Below are 17486 nucleotides of genomic sequence, written 5' to 3'. Positions count from 1 at the left end.
CATTGGCTTGCTTAAACAACTCTATTTCCCCATTGCCCTGCAGAACAGCCCCTGGGCTCTGGTGGTAGATCAACTCTCCTATCCTCCTCTTAGGGCATCAGACACTTGGCCGTCTTGATGCCCCTTAACTTCCAGAAATCCCCTTCTCTATATTCCCCCTCTATCTAACCATCCAACCAGCCGCTTGGCTGCGGTCTCCACGTCCTCTAACCCCAACCCCGTCCCCTGCCACTCGTTGGTCCTGAAAGGCATTGTGGGTACAGAGAGTGTGGCAGTCTAGGTAAGCAGGGCGTCTCCCGGGGCTCAGGGTCTGCAGCCAGTCCGCAACGCGGCCGGGTTCAGCGAGCGCAGCGGCGGCAAACATCGACCTCTAGTTGCTAAGCAGCAGCATGGTCGGCAGTGGCGGTGTGCGTGGTGACGTGATTGTAGCCAAACACACACCTAGGACATGCCCCGCCCACGTAGTTTTTTGTGCGCACGCATTACAGGGACCTCCACCTGCACGCAGCACCCGCCATTCAAGGTTGTGAGATACCGCTAGTTAATATAGTCAGCTATCAAATAGACTGCAACCAACATAGAAGTTACTGGTTGTGTTATGAATTTGAATATCATTTAGGTATTTTCCTTCACATTAGCGGCTTATTATCGGCTGTACATTACATAGTAAAGCAGAAAAGGCTAGTCAACGTTTCTGTTCCTCATCTTGTGAGAAGGAGGCCATGATAACTGCAGAATGTCGGTCTGCGTGTGGGTGCTGGTCGGATCTGCGCAGCGTAGGAATAAGCAAGGCAGCTTAGCGCCGCAGATTTCAGCGCAGGCGAGTCCATGCTGCACACTCACTTTTTGCTTTAGTTGATAACGGTCACTAATTATTTTTCCTATATCCCTTTTTGTTTTTCTTCCTGTTTTATTCTCTTCATATCTTTATTTTATTTTACAACCTTTCCTCCTACCACCTCTATCACTGCTCCCCCTCTTCTTTTCCCCTACCACTACTCTTCCTCTCCTCCTCTTCCTCTGGTTTTGATTGTTAACCCATTGAAGGCGTGTTACCTGAAGGCTATTGAGACTCAGCCCAACTTTGCGGTGGCTTGGAGCAACCTGGGTTGTGTGTTCAACGCCCAGGGAGAGATATGGTTGGCCATACACCACTTTGAGAAGGTAAGACTTTTCTACAGAGCCGATGATGTAAAAACAAAAGACAGACCAGGATAGTCTAGTCTGACTGACTAAGGGTTCATATCTGGGCTGAAACGTTTGATAATTCACAAACAATGCTATTCATGTCTGAGAACTTTTTAAGTACAGTCCTAGTAGAGTGTACACCAGTGAACAGGGAAAGAACGGTACACAGTAAAGGGGATTTTTGGCTGAACAAAATAAAAGACCAGTGCTGGATATATTCAGTCACAAATCAATCTGGTTTAATACAAGTTGCAACAGGAGCAGAGGAAATGTCTAACTTGGCCTTCGACCAGAGATGCCCCTTATCCTAATTATACAGAACCACTAAGCCAAAACAAGGTCAGCTGCCATCTACACAATCAGTGTTCCACAGAATAGAACAACAATCGGTGTCCTTGGACCTGCAGTCTGGCGTCAGGCCCTATCAACAGATATGAGTAACATCCAGAATTGCATCTAGTGACCAACCCGTGACATAAATGGAACACTTGAAATCATGTGGATTACATAATGGGAACATGTATAAATATGCAAAGCATTGTGTTAATTACGCTTAACTGAATATTAACTTAAATAGTCCACATTACAACTGGTGTTTGGAGGAAATGTTTAACACACTTCTACTACAGTCTATCCTGTTCGTTGTGTATGATGTATGGATTTATGGGTATTTGTCAGGCTGTGACTCTGGATCCCAACTTCCTGGATGCCTACATCAACTTGGGCAACGTTCTGAAAGAGGCTCGCATCTTTGACAGGTCAGTGACTTTTCCCATGGTATAACCAGTTAAACCTGAAGACACTCCGTTGTTCATGTCATTTTATAATTTTAATCATCCTAATTTCACCTTGTGAGTCCTAGGCTAATAATAGGGTCTGTGTTCCAAACAGCACCCTATTCCCTGTGTAGTGCACTAATCTTGACCAGGGCCCATAGGCGCCAGTCAAAAATTGCACTATATAAGGAATAGGGTGCCGTTTCGGACGTAGCCTAGGTATGACACTCTGACGCCTTGTAATTACATTTTAAGAAAGTCAAACACAGAATCATGCATATGAAAGTAGCAGCAGTATTAGCAGCAGTACACGAACCCAATGTTTCTGCTGCGAGTAGAGCGTATGTCGAGCCTTCCTTGGTGCTGGTTTGTATGGGTAGTAATAGTATCTTGTCGGTAAGTGTGTGTGTGTGTATATCTATAGATATATATTTTTAAATATAGATATATAATATATTTTTAAATATAGATATATAGATAGATGGATGGATAGTATAAATTGTACGTAATCTGACTTTCTGGCGTTTTTATTTAAAGCTGCAATATGTAACTCTGGGCGACCTGACCATGTTCACACAGAAATGTGAGTTATAGATCTGTCATTCTCATTGAAAGCAAGTCTAAGAAGCGGTAGATCTACAGTGGCTTGTGGAAGTATTCACCCCCTTGGCATTTTTCCTATTTTGTTGCCTTACAACCTGGAATTAAAATAGATTTTCAGGGGGTTTGTATCATTTGATTTACACAACATGCCTACCACTTTGAAGATGCAAAATATTTTTTCTTGTGAAACAAGAAAGAAGACAAAACAGAACTTGACCGTGCATAACTATTCACCACCCCAAGTCAATTTTATTCTTTTTTTCACCTTTATTTTACCAGGCAGGCTAGTTGAGAACAAGTTCTCATTTACAACTGTGACCTGGCCAAGATAAAGCAAAGCAATGCGACACAAACAACACAGTTACACATGGAATAAACAAGCGTACAGTCAATAACACAATAGAAAAAAAGAGTATATACAGTGTGTGCAAGTGGCGTGAGGAGGTAAGGCAATAAATAGGCCATAGTAGCAAGTAATTACAATTTAGAAAATGAACACTGGAGTGATGGATGTGCAGATGATGATGTGCAAGTAGAAATACTGGTGTGCAAAAGAGCAGAAAAGTAAATAAAAACAATATGGGGATGAGGTAGGTAGATTGGATGGGCTATGTACAGCTGCAGCGATCGGTTAGCTGCTCGGATAGCTGATGTTTAAAGTTAGTGAGGGAAATGTTAGTCTCCAGCTTCAGCGACTTCTGCAATTTGTTCCAGTCATTGGCAGCAGAGAACTGGAAGGAAAGGCGGCCAAAGGAGGTGTTGGCTTTGTGGATGACACCTGCTGGAGCGCGTGCTACGGATGGGTGTTGTTATCGTGACCAGTGAGCTGAGATAAGGCGGAGCTTTACCTAGCAAAGACTTATAGATGACCTGGATCCAGTGGGTCTGGCGATGACTATCTAGCGAGGGCCAGCCGATTTGGAGCATACATGTCGCAGTGGTGGGTGGTATATGGGGCTTTGGTGACAAAACGGATGGCACTGTGATAGACTGCATCCAGTTTGCTGAGTAGAGAGTTGGAGGCTATTTTGTAAATGACATCGCCGAAGTTTGTAGAGCCACCTTTTGCAGCAATTACAGCTAGCCACTGGGATTTCTGCCCATTCTTCGAGGCAAAACTGCTCCAGCTCCTTCAAGTTGGATGGGTTCCGCTGGTGTACAGCTGTCTTTAAGTCATACCACAAATTCTCAATTGGATTGAGGTTTGGGCTTTGACTAGGCCATTCAAAGACATTTAAATGTTTCCCCTTAAACCACTCAAGTGTTGCTTTAGCAGTATGCTTAGGGTCATTGTCCTGCTGGAAGGTGAACCTCCATCCCAGTCTCAAATCTCTTGAAGACTGAAACAAGTTTCCCTCAAGAATTTCCCAGTATTTAGCGCCATCCATTATTCCTTCAATTCAGTTTCCCAGTCCCTGTCGATGGAAAAACATCCCCACAGCATGATGCTGCCACCATGCTTCACTGTGGGGGATGGTGATCTTGGGGTGATGAGAGGTGTTGGGTTTCGCCAGACATAGCGTTATCCTTGATGGCCAAAAAGCTCAATTTTAGTCTCTTCTAACCAGAGTACCTTCTTCCATATGTTTGGGGAGTCTCCCACATGCCTTTTGGCGAACACCAAGGGTTTGCTTATTTTTTTCTGGCCAGTCTTCCGTAAAGCCCAGCTCTGTGGAGCTTTGCAGCTCCTTCAGGGTTATCTTTGGTCTCTTTGTTGCCTCTTATTAATGCCCTCCTTGCCTGGTCCGTGAGTTTTGGTGGGCGGCCCTCTCTTGGCAGGTTTGTTGTGGTGTTTGAATGGTGTCTGTGAGTATAACAGAACTCAAATGGCAGGTAAAAACCTGAGAGATTCCTTTACAGGAAGTGGCCTGTCTGACCATTTCTTGAACTTCTTTGCCATCTCTATCTTTTACAAAGGATCTCTGCTCTAACGTGACACTTCCTACGTCTTCCATGGGCGCTCAGAGCCCGGGAAAAACCTGAATGTCGTCATCCCAGCCCCAGGCTGAAACACATTATCGCCTTTCTCAAGTGGCCGATCAAGGGACTGTGGGCTTAGGCGCATGCCCTGGCCGCCCCCGTCTTTGTGATTTTTCCTCTGTTTGCCGAAAAGGAGATTCCCGGTCGGAATATTATCGCTTTTTTACGAGATAAATTGCATAAAAATTGATTTCAAACAGCGGTTGACATGCTTCGAAGTACGGTAATGGAATATTTAGAATTTTTTTTGTCACGAATTGCGCCATGCGCACGACCCTGATTTACCATTTCGGATAGTGTCTGGGACGCACGAACAAAACGCCGCTATTCGGATATAACGATGGATTATTTGGGACCAAACCAACATTTGTTATTGAAGTAGCAGTCCTGGGAGTGCATTCTGACGAAGACAACAAAGGTAATAACATTTTTGTTATAGTAAATCTGATTTTGGTGAAGGCTAAACTTGCCAGGTGTCTAAATAGCTAGCCCGTGATGGCTGGGCTATGTACTTAGAATATTGCAAAATGTGCTTTCACCAAAAAGCTATTTTAAAATCGGACATATCGAGTGCATAGAGGAGTTCTGTATCTATAATTCTTAAAATAATTGTTATGCTTTTTGTGAACGTTTATCGTGAGTAATATAGTAAATTGTTAGTAAATTCCCCGGAAGTTTGCAGGGGGTATGCTAGTTCTGAACGTCACATGCTAATGTAAAAAGCTGTTTTTTGATATAAATATGAACTTGATTGAACAAAACATGCATGTATTGTATAACATTATGTCCTAGGTGTGTCATCTGATGAAGGTCATCAAAGGTTAGTGCTGCATTTAGCTGTCTTCTGGGTTTTTGTGACATTATATGCTAGCTTGAAAAATGGGTGTCTGATTATTTCTGGCTGGGTAGTCTGATGACATAATCTAATGTTATGCTTTCGCTGTAAAGCCTTTTTGAAATCGGACAGTGTGGTTAGATAAAGGAGAGTCTTGTCTTTAAAATGCTGTGAAATAGTCATATGTTTGAAAAATTGACGTTTTTGTATTTTTGAGGAATTTGTAATTCGCGCCACGCCTATCATTGGATATTGGAGCAGGTGTTCCGCTAGCGGAACGTCTAGATGTAAGAGGTTAATAATGGATTTAATGGTGCTTCGTGAGATGTTCAAAGTTTCTGATATATTCTTTCGAGCCCAACCCTGATCTGTACTTCTCAACAACTTTGTCCCTGGCCTGTTTGGAGAGCTCCTTGGTCTTCATGGTGCCGCTTGCTTGGTTGTGCCCCTTGCTTGGTTGTGCTCCTTGCTGAGGGGTGTTGCAGACTCTGGGGCCTTTCAGAACAGGTGTATAAACTCAGCAAAAAAAATAAACGTCCCTTTTTCAGGACCCTGTCTTTCAAAGATCATTCATAAAAATCCAGACAACTTCACAGATCTCCATTGTAAAGGGTTTGAACACTGTTTCCCATGCTTGTTCAATGAACCATAAATGATTAATGAACATGCACCTGTGGAACGGTCGTTAGGACACTAACAGCTTACAGACGGTAGGCAATTAAGGTCACAGTTATGAAAACTTAGGACACTAAAGAGGCCTTTCTACTGACTCTGGAAAAACACCAAAAGAAAAATGTCCAGGGTCCCTGCTCAGCTGCGTGAACGTGCAAGGAGGCATGAGGACTGCAGATGTGGCCAGGGCAATATATTGCAATGTCCGTACTGTGAGACGCCTAAGACAGCGCTGCAGGGAGACAGGACGGACAGCTGATGGTCCTTGCAGTGGCAGACCATGTAGAACAACATCTGCACAGCATCGGTACATCCGAACATCACACCTGCGGGACAGGTACAGGATGGCAACAACTGCCTGAGTTGCACCAGGAACGCACAATCCCTCCATCAGTGCTCAAACTGTCCGCAATAGGTTGAGAGAGGTTGGACTGAGGGCTTGTAGGCCTGTTGTAAGGCAGGTCCTCGCCAGACATCACCGGCAAAAACGTCACCTATGGGCACAAACCCACCATCGCTGGACCAGACAGGACTAGCAAAAAGTGCTCTTCACTGACGAGTTGTGGTTTTGTCTCACCAGGGGTGATGGTCGGATTCGCGTTTATCGTTGAAGGCATGAGCGTGACACCGAGGCCTGTACTCTGGAGCGGGATCGATTTGGAGGTGGAGGGTCCGTCATAGTCTGGGGTGGTGTGTCACAGCATCATCGGACTGAGCTTGTTGTCATTGCAGGGTATCTCAACGCTGTGCGTTACAGGGAAGACAACATACTCCCTCATGTGGTACCCTTCCTGCAGGCTCATCTTGACATGACCCTCCAGCATAATAATGCCACCAGCCATACTGAGTGTGCAGAGACAGTGCAAAATATAAGAAAGTCAGTGTAGCCATTTTGTTAGCTATTTAGCAGTCTTATGGCATGGGGATAAAGCTGTTTAGGAACCTGTTGGTGTCAGACTTGATGCACCAGTACCGTTGACTGCTGCAGAAGCAGAAAGAACAGTCTATGGCTTGAGTGGTTGGCGTCTTTTAAAGATTTTCCAGGCCTTGCTTTCACAACGCCTGATATAGAGTTCCTGGATGGCAGGGAGTTTGGCCCTAGTGATGTACTGGGCTGTCCTCACCTCCCTCTAGCGCCATGCGATCAAGGGCGGTGCTATTGACATACCACGTAGTGATGCAGCCAGTCAAGATGCTCTCAATGGTGCAGCTGTAGCACTTTTTGAGGGCCCGTGCCAAACCTTTTCAACCTCCTGAGGGGGAAGAGGTGTTGTCGCGCCGTCTTCACGACTTGCGTGTGTGTGGACCATTTTTTTGGGACGCCGCGAAACTTGAAGCTCTCGACCTGCTCCACTGCAACCCTGTTGGTGTGGATTGGGGCGCGCTCACCCCCACCCCCCCGTTTCCTGTAGTCCACAATCGGCTTGTTTGTCTTACTGACATTGAGGGAGAGGTTGTTTTTCCTGCCCCACACTGCCAGGTCACAGTGGGGGCTAGGGTGGCAGAGGTGATGTTGCATACCCTCACCACTTGGGATCGGCCCGTCAGGAAGTCAAGGATCTAGTTGCAGAGGGAGGTGTCCAGTCCCAGGGTCCTAAGATTGATGACGAGCTTGGAGGGGTCAATGGTGTTGGACGCTGAGCTGTAGTCAATGAACTGCATTCTCACATGGCTATTCCTCTTATCTAGGTGGGTGAAGGGCAGTGTTGAGTACAATTGACATTGCGTCGTCTATGCATCTGTTAGGGCGGTATGCAAATTGGAGTGGGTCTGGGATGATGGAGTTGACGTGTTCCATAACAGCCTCTTAAAGCACTTCATGATTACAGATGTGAGTGCTACAGGGTGGTAGTCATTATGGCATGAAGCCTTGGGGTTCTTAGGAACAGGAATGATGGTGGTCTTCTGAAAACATGTGGGGATTACAGACTGGGACAAGGAGAGGTTGAAAATTACAGTGAATATACCTGCCAGTTCTGCGCATGCTCTGAGAACGCGCCCTGGAATACCATCGGTTAAAGACTATTCACGTCTGCCTCAGAGCGAGATTACCCAGTCTTCTGGGTCAGTGGCGGTTCTCACACCCGGCACAATGTTATTGTCAAAGCGTGCATAAAATGCATTGAGTTCGTCTGGTGGAGGCGTATCGTTGGGCAGATCACGGCTGAGTCTTCCTTTGTAATCCGTAATGGACTGTAGTCCTTGTCACATGGGGGCTTCGGCACCTGTGTAATATGATTCCACCTTATTCCTATTGTCCTTTTGCCCGTTTGATGACTCTACGGAGGTCATAGCGGGACTTCTTGTACTTGTTCCTGTTCTCAGGCGTAGCCTCATGGTTGTCTGCGATAACCCTGTGGTCGTTTAGTTTAGCGCCAACCTCTGTGTTTAGTCCAGGGCTTTTGATTAGTGAAGCAGCGAGCCTTAACTGTGGGGACAACGTTGCCGATGCATTTCCTAATGAAGCCAGTGACTGAGTTGGTTAGCTCACCGACATTATCGGTGGAGCCCCGAAACAACATATTCCAATCAGCGCAAGCAAAGCATTCCTATAGCATAGTCTCTGCTGATTCTGGAGACCATTTCTCAACTGAACAAGTTACTGGTACTGTAATTTCCGGACTATAAAAGCCGCTACTTTTTTTCCCAGGCTTTGAACCTCGCGGCTTAAACAATGACGCGGCTAATATATGGATTTTTCCCGCTTTCAAAAAAAAAACACACATTCTGTGACGTGGTCAGTTTTTTGGCGGCATGAAGCTTTCATTAGACCAATGAAATTGCCGAACGGGTTAAGGTCAAACAACTTTTTTGTTTACTGTTTACATTAAATCGAGCGCTCTCAAACTTCCCATCATTCTGATTACGGTAGTCATTTTGTCACCCTCATCATGGCAAAGACACAGAGAAATGCATATGATGCAGCTTTCAAGTTGAAGGCGATTGATCTGGCTGTTGGAAAAGGAAATAGAGCTGCTGCACTGGAGCTTGGTCTGGAGCAATGACTTTCTTGGTAGGCTACTGTTTACTGCTAATTTTAAATTTTTTGTTACAAGCCGTGTTTCGTTAAAGCCTGTGTAAAGTTCATTTGTTTAAATGTACCGGTAGGCACCTGTGGCTTATAGACATGTGCGGCTTATTTATGTTCAAAATATATATATTTTTTTTAATTCAGTAGGTGCGGTTAATAGTCCGGAAATTACGTAATTTACTGTTTAGAGCTTCTGCTTGTCAACAGGAAGCAGGACTATGGAGTCACGATCTGATTTGGCGGATGAGGGAGTGCCTTGTATGCTTGCTTGTGAGTAGAATGACAATGGTCTAGGCCTTTATTGCCCCTAGTGGTGAGGAAGACCTTGATGGAAGTTGGATATCGTGTATCTTAATGATGCACAATTAAAATTGCCGGCAAACAGAAAACCAGCCTCGATGTAAGTTTTCCTTCTTGGTTATAGCCTCTTAGTTATCCTCAGGTGGAATGTTTACAATAGTCACGATTAGAGGTCGACCGATTATGATTTTTCAACGCCGATACCGATTTATTGGAGGGCCAAAACACCGCCGATACCGATTAATGGGGCGATTTTTTTTTTTTTTATTATTTTTTTTATATATATATATTTTTTTTTTATAAATTATTTTTTTATTTTTTTAAATGTTTTGTAATAATGACAATTACAACAATACTGAATGAACGATTATTTTAACTTAATATAATGCATCAATAAAATCAATTTAGCCTCAAATAAATAATGAAACATGTTCAATTTGGTTTAAATAATGCAAAACAAAGTGTTGGAGAAGAAAGTAAAAGTGCAATATGTGCCATGTAAGAACGCTAATGTTTAAGTGCCTTGCTCAGAACATGGGAACATATGAAAGCTAGTGGTTCCTTTTAACATGAGTCTTCAATATTCCCAGATAAGAAGTTTTAGGTTGTAGTTATTATAGGAATTATAGGACTATTTCTCTCTCTACGATTTGTATTTCATATACCTTTGACTATCGGATGTTCTTATAAGCACTTTAGTATTGCCAGTGTAACAGTATAGCTTCCGTCCCTCTCCTCGCTCCTACCTGGGCTCGAACCAGGAACACATCGACAACAGTCACCCTCGAAGCAGCGGTGAAAAAAATGTATATATAAATAAAAAATCGGCAAATCGGTGACCAAAAATACCGATTGTTATGAGAACTTGAAATCGGCCCTAATTAATCGGCCATTCCGATTAATCGGTCGACCTCTAGTCACGATGACAACTGAAAACTCACTCGTGAGGTAAAAGGTTGGCATATTACCGTGTATTCCAAGACTGGTGAACAATGGGTCGTGCTTCCACCATGCTCGAGTCAGCACACCAGTTGTTGTTGATGAAGAGGTGAGGGAATGGATCTTTTCCGAGAGCCATGTTTCAAAAGAGCAGAGAATATTGCCATTTCTAGAGTCCCGTTGGTAGCAAATCTGCGATCAAAGGTCATCCATCCCTCTTATCAAGTGACTAGTAGAATTGAGGGAAAGGGTGGCTGGTTCTCCCGTCGCCTTAAAACTTCTCTAGGGTAGTGGGCAGCATTTGGAATTTTGGATGAAAGGCGTGCCCAAATTAAACTGCCTGCTACTCGAGCCCAGAAGGTAGGATATGCATATTATTAGTAGATTTGGATAGAGAACACTCTGAAGTTTCTAAAACTGTTTGAATGATGTCTGTGAGTATAACAGAACTCGTATGGCAGGCAAAAACCTGAGAAAAATCCCACCAGGAAAGTATGGAAATCTGAGGTTTGTAGTTTCTCAAGTCCTGGCCTATCCAGTGTACAGTGACTTAGGGTTCATTTTGCACTTCCTAAGGCTTCCACTAGATGACAACAGTCTTTAGAACGTTGTTTGAGGCTTCTACAGTGAATCTTGAGCGAACAAGAGCTCCTGGAAGTTGATGACTCAGAAAATGACATGAGTTCAGTGGCGCGCGTTCATGTGAGCGTTAGCTGTGTTCCAGTTCATTTTTGAAGACATTGGAATCGTCCGGTTGGAATATTACTGAAGATTTATGTTAAAAACACCTTAAAGATTGATTCTATACATCGTTTGACATGTTTCTACGAATGTAAATATAACTTTTTTTTTTACTTTTCGTCGTGACATTTCGGCGCGCTTCCTGGATTTGGAGTAGTGGACTGAACGCACGAACAAAAAGGAGGTATTTGGACATAAATTATGGACTTTATCAAACAAAACAAACATTTATTGTGGACCTGGGATTCCTGGGAGTGCATTCTGATGAAGATCATCAAAGGTAAGTGAATATTTATAATGCTATTTATGATTTTATTTGACTCCAAAATGGCGGGTATCTGTACTGCTTGATGTTGTCTGAGCGCAGTACTCAGATTATTGCAAAGTGTGCTTTTGCCGTGAAGCTTTTTTGAAATCTGACACAGCGGTTGCATTAAGAAGTTTATCTATAATTCTTTGAATAACAGTTTAATATTTTATCAACGTTTATGATGAGTATTTCTGTAAATTGATGTGCTCATTCACCGGAAGTTTTTGGAGGCAAAATATTTCTGAACATTACGGGCCAATGTAAAATGGGGTTTTTGGATATAAATATGAACTTTATCGATGTATTGTGTAACATGAAGTCCTATGAGTGCCATCTGATGAAGATCATCAAAGGTTAGTGCTTAATTTTAGCTGTATTTCTAGTTTTTGTGACGCCTCTCCTTGCTTGGAAAATGGCTGTGGTTTTTCTTGTTTCTGCGCTGTCCTAACATAATCTAACTTTATGCTTTCGCCGTAAAGCCTTTTTGAAACCGGACAATGTGGTTGGATTAACGAGAAGTGTATCTTTAAAATGGGATATAATAGTTGGATGTTTGAGAAATTTGAATTATGAGATTTTTGTTGTTTTGAATTTGGTGCCCTGCTATTTCACTGGCTGTTGAATAGTGTGTCCCGCAGGTGGGATGGTCGGCAGTATCCCCTCTAGCCTCTAACATCTGTTTCTTCTTGGTTTGCCCAAAAAATGGGTTGGAATTACAGGGCAGATGAGTTGAAGTGTAAGCTGGAATTGCGCTAACTGCCCATCTGATGTTAAAAAGTTGTCGTTTTATAAGAAATCATAGCGGATACGTAATTATTTTTTTTTTTTTGTAACTTATTCAAGTTGGGTGGTGGCCACCCAGTACACCACCATCTTAACAAATACTTATTTTACAAGAGAAACCTGACGAGAAGCTACAGCTCAGTAGCACTAGTACCACTCTACTCTCCTCTACACATCACTAGTACCACTCTACTCTCCTCTACACATCACTAGTACCACTCTACTCTCCTCTACACATCACTGGTACCCCTCTACTCTCCTCTACACATCACTGGTACCCCTCTACTCTCCTCTACACATCACTGGTACCCCTCTACTCTCCTCTACACATCACTGGTACCCCTCTACTCTCCTCCTCTACACATCACTAGTACCACTCTACTCTCCACATCACTAGTACCACTCTACTCTCCACATCACTAGTACCACTCTACTCTCCACATCACTAGTACCGCTCTACTCTCCACATCACTAGTACCGCTCTACTCTCCACATCACTAGTACCGCTCTACTCTCCACATCACTAGTACCGCTCTACTCTACTCTCCTCTACACATCACTAGTACCGCTCTACTCTCCTCTCCTCTACACAGCACTGGTACCCCTCTACTCTCCTCTCCTCTCCTCACACATCACTAGTACCCCTCTACTCTCCTCTCCTCTACACATCACTAGTACCGCTCTACTCTACTCTCCTCTCCTCTACACATCACTAGTACCCCTCTACTCTCCTCTACACATCACTGGTACCGCTCTACTCTCCTCTACACATCACTGGTACCCCTCTACTCTCCTCTACACATCACTGGTACCCCTCTACTCTCCTCTACACATCACTGGTACCGCTCTACTCTCCTCTACACATCACTGGTACCGCTCTACTCTCCTCTCCTCTACACATCACTGGTACCCCTCTACTCTCCTCTACACAGCACTGGTACCCCTCTACTCTCCTCTCCACACATCACTAGTACCCCTCTACTCTACTCTCCTCTACACATCACTGGTACCGCTCTACTCTCCTCTCCTCTACACATCACTAGTACCGCTCTACTCTCCTCTCCTCTACACATCACTGGTACCCCTCTACTCTCCTCTCCTCTACACATCACTGGTACCCCTCTACTCTCCTCTCCTACACATCACTGGTACCGCTCTACTCTCCTCTCCTCTACACATCACTGGTACCGCTCTACTCTCCTCTCCTCTACACATCACTGGTACCGCTCTACTCTCCACATCACTAGTACCCCTCTACTCTCCTCTCCTCTACACATCACTAGTACCGCTCTACTCTCCTCTCCTCTACACATCACTAGTACCCCTCTACTCTCCTCTCCTCTACACATCACTGGTACCGCTCTACTCTCCTCTCCTCTACACAGCACTGGTACCCCTCTACTCTCCTCTCCTCTACACATCACTGGTACCCCTCTACTCTCCTCTCCTCTACACATCACTGGTACCGCTCTACTCTCCTCTCCTCTACACATCACTGGTACCGCTCTACTCTCCTCTCCTCTACACATCACTGGTACCGCTCTACTCTCCTCTGTATCCATGCGGTGCTGGGCTACCTGAGTCCTCAGCCTTTAGTACTTATTATTACTAGCGTTTACCCACCCTTCTCTTTTTCCAACCATTCAGAGCGGTGGCTGGCTACCTGCGTGCCCTCAGCCTGAGCCCCAACCACGCCGTCGTCCACGGCAACCTGGCGTGCGTCTACTACGAGCAGGGTCTTATCGACCTGGCCATCGACACGTACCGCCGCGCCATCGAGCTGCAGCCCCACTTCCCTGACGCCTACTGTAACCTGGCCAACGCCCTCAAGGAGAAGGGCAATGTAAGGAAGAACACGGTGTGTGTGTCCAAGCAGTGAGAGACTGCTCCGTTATTCTGCATCCCAACTGCCAGTGTGAGGGGCATGACGGTCCCAGCAGGCCGCAGCAGTTGTCTGTCTGTGCCCCGTGCATGCCATGCCTGTGTGCCTTCCTTGACCTAATTTAGGAGATGAGGGGGGGGGGGGGTTTCTCCACATATACAGAGAGGAGATCAGACTGGGTGTGGTTAGATGGATATGCATGACACCCTGGTCTTCTAGCTGGTCTGTTTCATGATTGTTGAGAGGCCATCCCTTTCAACACTGCTCCAGACAGAAAGATTATCTTGGGAAGTGCAAACATCCCATGTTCAGCTACAAACAGGGTTGCAGATATGGGTTCCAGCTTTCAGTTAGCAGTGTTTGTGTAGCTGTTGTCTCTGTTGTGGGTCTCCCTTTCTGTTGGCCCTGTCTGGGCCTTGGCGTCTGTCTGTACGAAAATGTATGTTTTTCTGTGTGAGGGTGTCTGTCTGTATCTGTGAATGTGTGTGTCTGTTTGAATGCGTGAGTGTGGTTTAACCCTGTGTGGTTTAACCCCGTCTCTCCCAGGTATCCGAGGCTGAGGAGTGTTACAACACGGCTCTGCGGCTGTGTCCCACCCACGCAGACTCTCTCAACAACCTGGCCAACATCAAGAGGGAGCAGGGCAACATTGAGGACGCCGTCCAGCTCTACAGGAAAGCCCTGGAGGTGAGACGGATAACTATGGCAGAATGCTCAAAGAAAGCATTGAAAGTAGCATTGAAAAGTATCTCTCCCTCCCCTTCTCTTACCTGGCATAATGGGTTTAAGGAATGCTGTTTACAGGCCCTTGTTTTTTTCCCACCACACTCTTAATCACGTCAGCTCAGTGTTCTCTTTAAGGAAGTGTAATTTCAGGATTTTGGTGGTGACTGAACAATTGTTTGTTTTTTGTAGGTGTTTGCAGCGGCCCACTCTAACCTGGCCAGTGTCCTGTTATATACACTGCTCAAAAAAATAAAGGGAACTCTTAAACAACACAATGTAACTCCAAGTCAATCACACTTCTATGAAATCAAACTGTCCACTTAGGAAGCAACACTGATTGACAATACATTTCACATGATGTTGTGCAAATGGAATAGACAACAGGTGGAAATTATAGGCAGTAGTTAGCAAGACACCCCCAATAAAGGAGTGGTTCTGCAGGTGGGGACCACAGAACACTTCTCAGTTCCTATGCTTCCTGGTTGATGTTTTGGTCACTTTTGAATGCTGGCGGTGCTTTCACTCTAGTGGTAGCATGAGACGGAGTCTACAACCCACACAAGTGGCTCAGGTAGTGCAGCTCATCCAGGATGGCACATCAATGCGAGCTGTGGCAAGAAGGTTTGCTGTGTCTGTCAGCGTAGTGTCCAGAGCATGGAGGCGCTACCAGGAGACAGGCCAGTACATCAGGAGACGTGGAGGAGGCTGTAGGAGGGCAACAACCCAGCAGCAGGACCGCTACCTCCGCCTTTGTGCAAGGAGGAGCAGGAGAAGCACTGCCAGAGCCCTGCAAAATGACCTCCAGCAGGCCACATGTGCATGTGTCTGCTCAAACTGTCAGAAACAGACTCCATGAGGGGGGTATGAGGGCCCGACGTCCACACGTGGGGGTTGTGCTTACAGCCCAACACCGTGCAGGACGTTTGACATTTGCAAGAGAACACCAAGATTGGCAAATTCGCCACTGGCGCCCTGTGCTCTTCACAGATGAAAGCAGGTTCACACTGAGCACATGTGACAGACGTGACAGAGTCTGGAGACGCCGTGGAAAACGTTCTGCTGCCTGCAACATCCTCCAGCATGACCGGTTTGGCGGTGGGTCAGTCATGGTGTGGGGTGGCATTTCTTTGGGGGGCCGCACAGGCCTCCATGTGCTCGCCAGAGGTAGCCTGACTGCCGTTAGGTACCAAGATGAGATCCTCAGACCCCTTGTGAGACCATATGCTGGTGCGGTTGGCCCTGGGTTCCTCCTAATGCAAGACAATGCTAGACCTCATGTGGCTGGAGTGTGTCAGCAGTTCCTGCAAGAGGAAGGCATTGATGCTATGGAGTGGCCCGCCCGTTCCCCAGACCTGAATCCAATTGAGCACATCTGGGACATCATGTCTCGCTCCATCCACCAACGTTGCACCACAGACTGTCCAGGAGTTGGCGGATGCTTTAGTCCAGGTCTGGGAGGAGATCCCTCAGGAGACCATCCGCCACCTCATCAGGAGCATGCCCAGGTGTTGTAGGGAGGTCATACAGGCACGTGGAGGCCACACACACTACTGAGCCTCATTTTGACTTGTTTTAAGGACATTACATCAAAGTTGGATCAGCCTGTAGTGTAGTTTTCCACTTTAATTTTGAGTGTGACTCCAAATCCAGTGCTGATTTTTGTTGTCAGCACATTCAACTATGTAAAGAAAAAAATATTTAATAACATTATTTCTTTCATTCAGATCTAGGATGTGTTGTTTAAGTGTTCCCTTTATTTTTTTGAGCAGTATATATTCTAACCTGAAGGGTGTCCACTCACTGCCCAGAGTGGGTGAAAAACGTGCTTTCGTGATGAAATTTCACTTCCTTATGTTATAAAATACATTTTACCAAGACAAATGATTATTCATGTTCTGAATCGTTCAGCGAGGTCTTAATCGAACATAGTGCCTTCGGAAAGTATTCAGACCCCTTGTCATTTTCCTCATTTAGTTACGTTACAGCCTTATTCTAAAATGGATCCTCATCAATCTACACACAATACCCCATAATGACAAAGCAAAAACAGGTTTTTAGACATTTTTGCACATTTATTACAAATATAAAACGCATACCTTTATTTACAATGCTCCCGAGTGGTGCAGTGGTCTAAGGCACTGCGTCTCAGTGCTAGAGGCGTCACTACAGACACCCTGGTTCGATTCCAGACTGCATCACAACCAGACGTGATTGGGAGTCCCATATGGCGGCGCACAGGTTTAGCAGGTGTAGGCCGTCACTGTAAATAAGAATTTGTTCTTAACTAGATAAAGGTTAAATCGTTTAATTTTTTTTACATAAGTATTCAGATCCTTTGCTATGAAACTCTAAATAGAGCTCAGGTGCATCCTGTTTCCATTGATCATCCTTGATGTTTCTACAACTTGATTGGAGTTCACCTGTGGTAAATTCAATTGATTGGGCATTTATTTGGAAAGGCACACACCTGTCTGTATAAGGTCCCACAGTTGACAGTGCATGTCAGAGCAAAAACCAAGCCATGAGGTCAAAAGAATTGTCCATAGAGCTCTGAGACAGGATTGTGTCAAGGCACAGATCTGGGGAAGGGTACCAACACATTTCTACAGCATTGAAGGTCCCCAAGAACAGTGGACTGATCATTTTTAAATTGAAGAAGTTTGGACCACCAAGACTCTTTCTAGAGTTGGCCGCCTGGCCCAACTGAGCAATCGGGGGAT

The 17486-nt window shown here is 45.2% G+C and overlaps 1 protein-coding gene across 11 annotated transcripts in view; it reads left to right on the top strand.

Moving 5' to 3' along the window:
• The window catches only part of LOC106604253 (UDP-N-acetylglucosamine--peptide N-acetylglucosaminyltransferase 110 kDa subunit), a 44513-nt gene that overhangs the window by 6840 nt on the left and 20187 nt on the right, over window positions 1-17486 (top strand). For 6 of the 11 annotated variants that reach the window (XM_014198724.2, XM_014198730.2, XM_014198727.2 and 3 more), the window contains exons 5-8: window positions 1048-1164; window positions 1867-1946; window positions 13806-14001; window positions 14587-14727. In XM_014198724.2, coding sequence (XP_014054199.1) covers window positions 1048-1164; window positions 1867-1946; window positions 13806-14001; window positions 14587-14727 — 534 coding nt within the window. Of the gene's footprint in view, window positions 1-1047; window positions 1165-1866; window positions 1947-13805; window positions 14017-14586; window positions 14728-17486 lie in introns of all 11 variants that reach the window. The other 5 variants (XM_014198728.2, XM_014198723.2, XM_014198726.2 and 2 more) reach the window with 1 other exon arrangement.

The sequence above is a fragment of the Salmo salar genome, chromosome ssa05 (genome assembly GCF_905237065.1).
Source record: "Salmo salar chromosome ssa05, Ssal_v3.1, whole genome shotgun sequence".
Lineage (NCBI taxonomy): Eukaryota > Metazoa > Chordata > Actinopteri > Salmoniformes > Salmonidae > Salmo > Salmo salar.
This window is presented reverse-complemented; position numbering and strand designations above follow the sequence as displayed.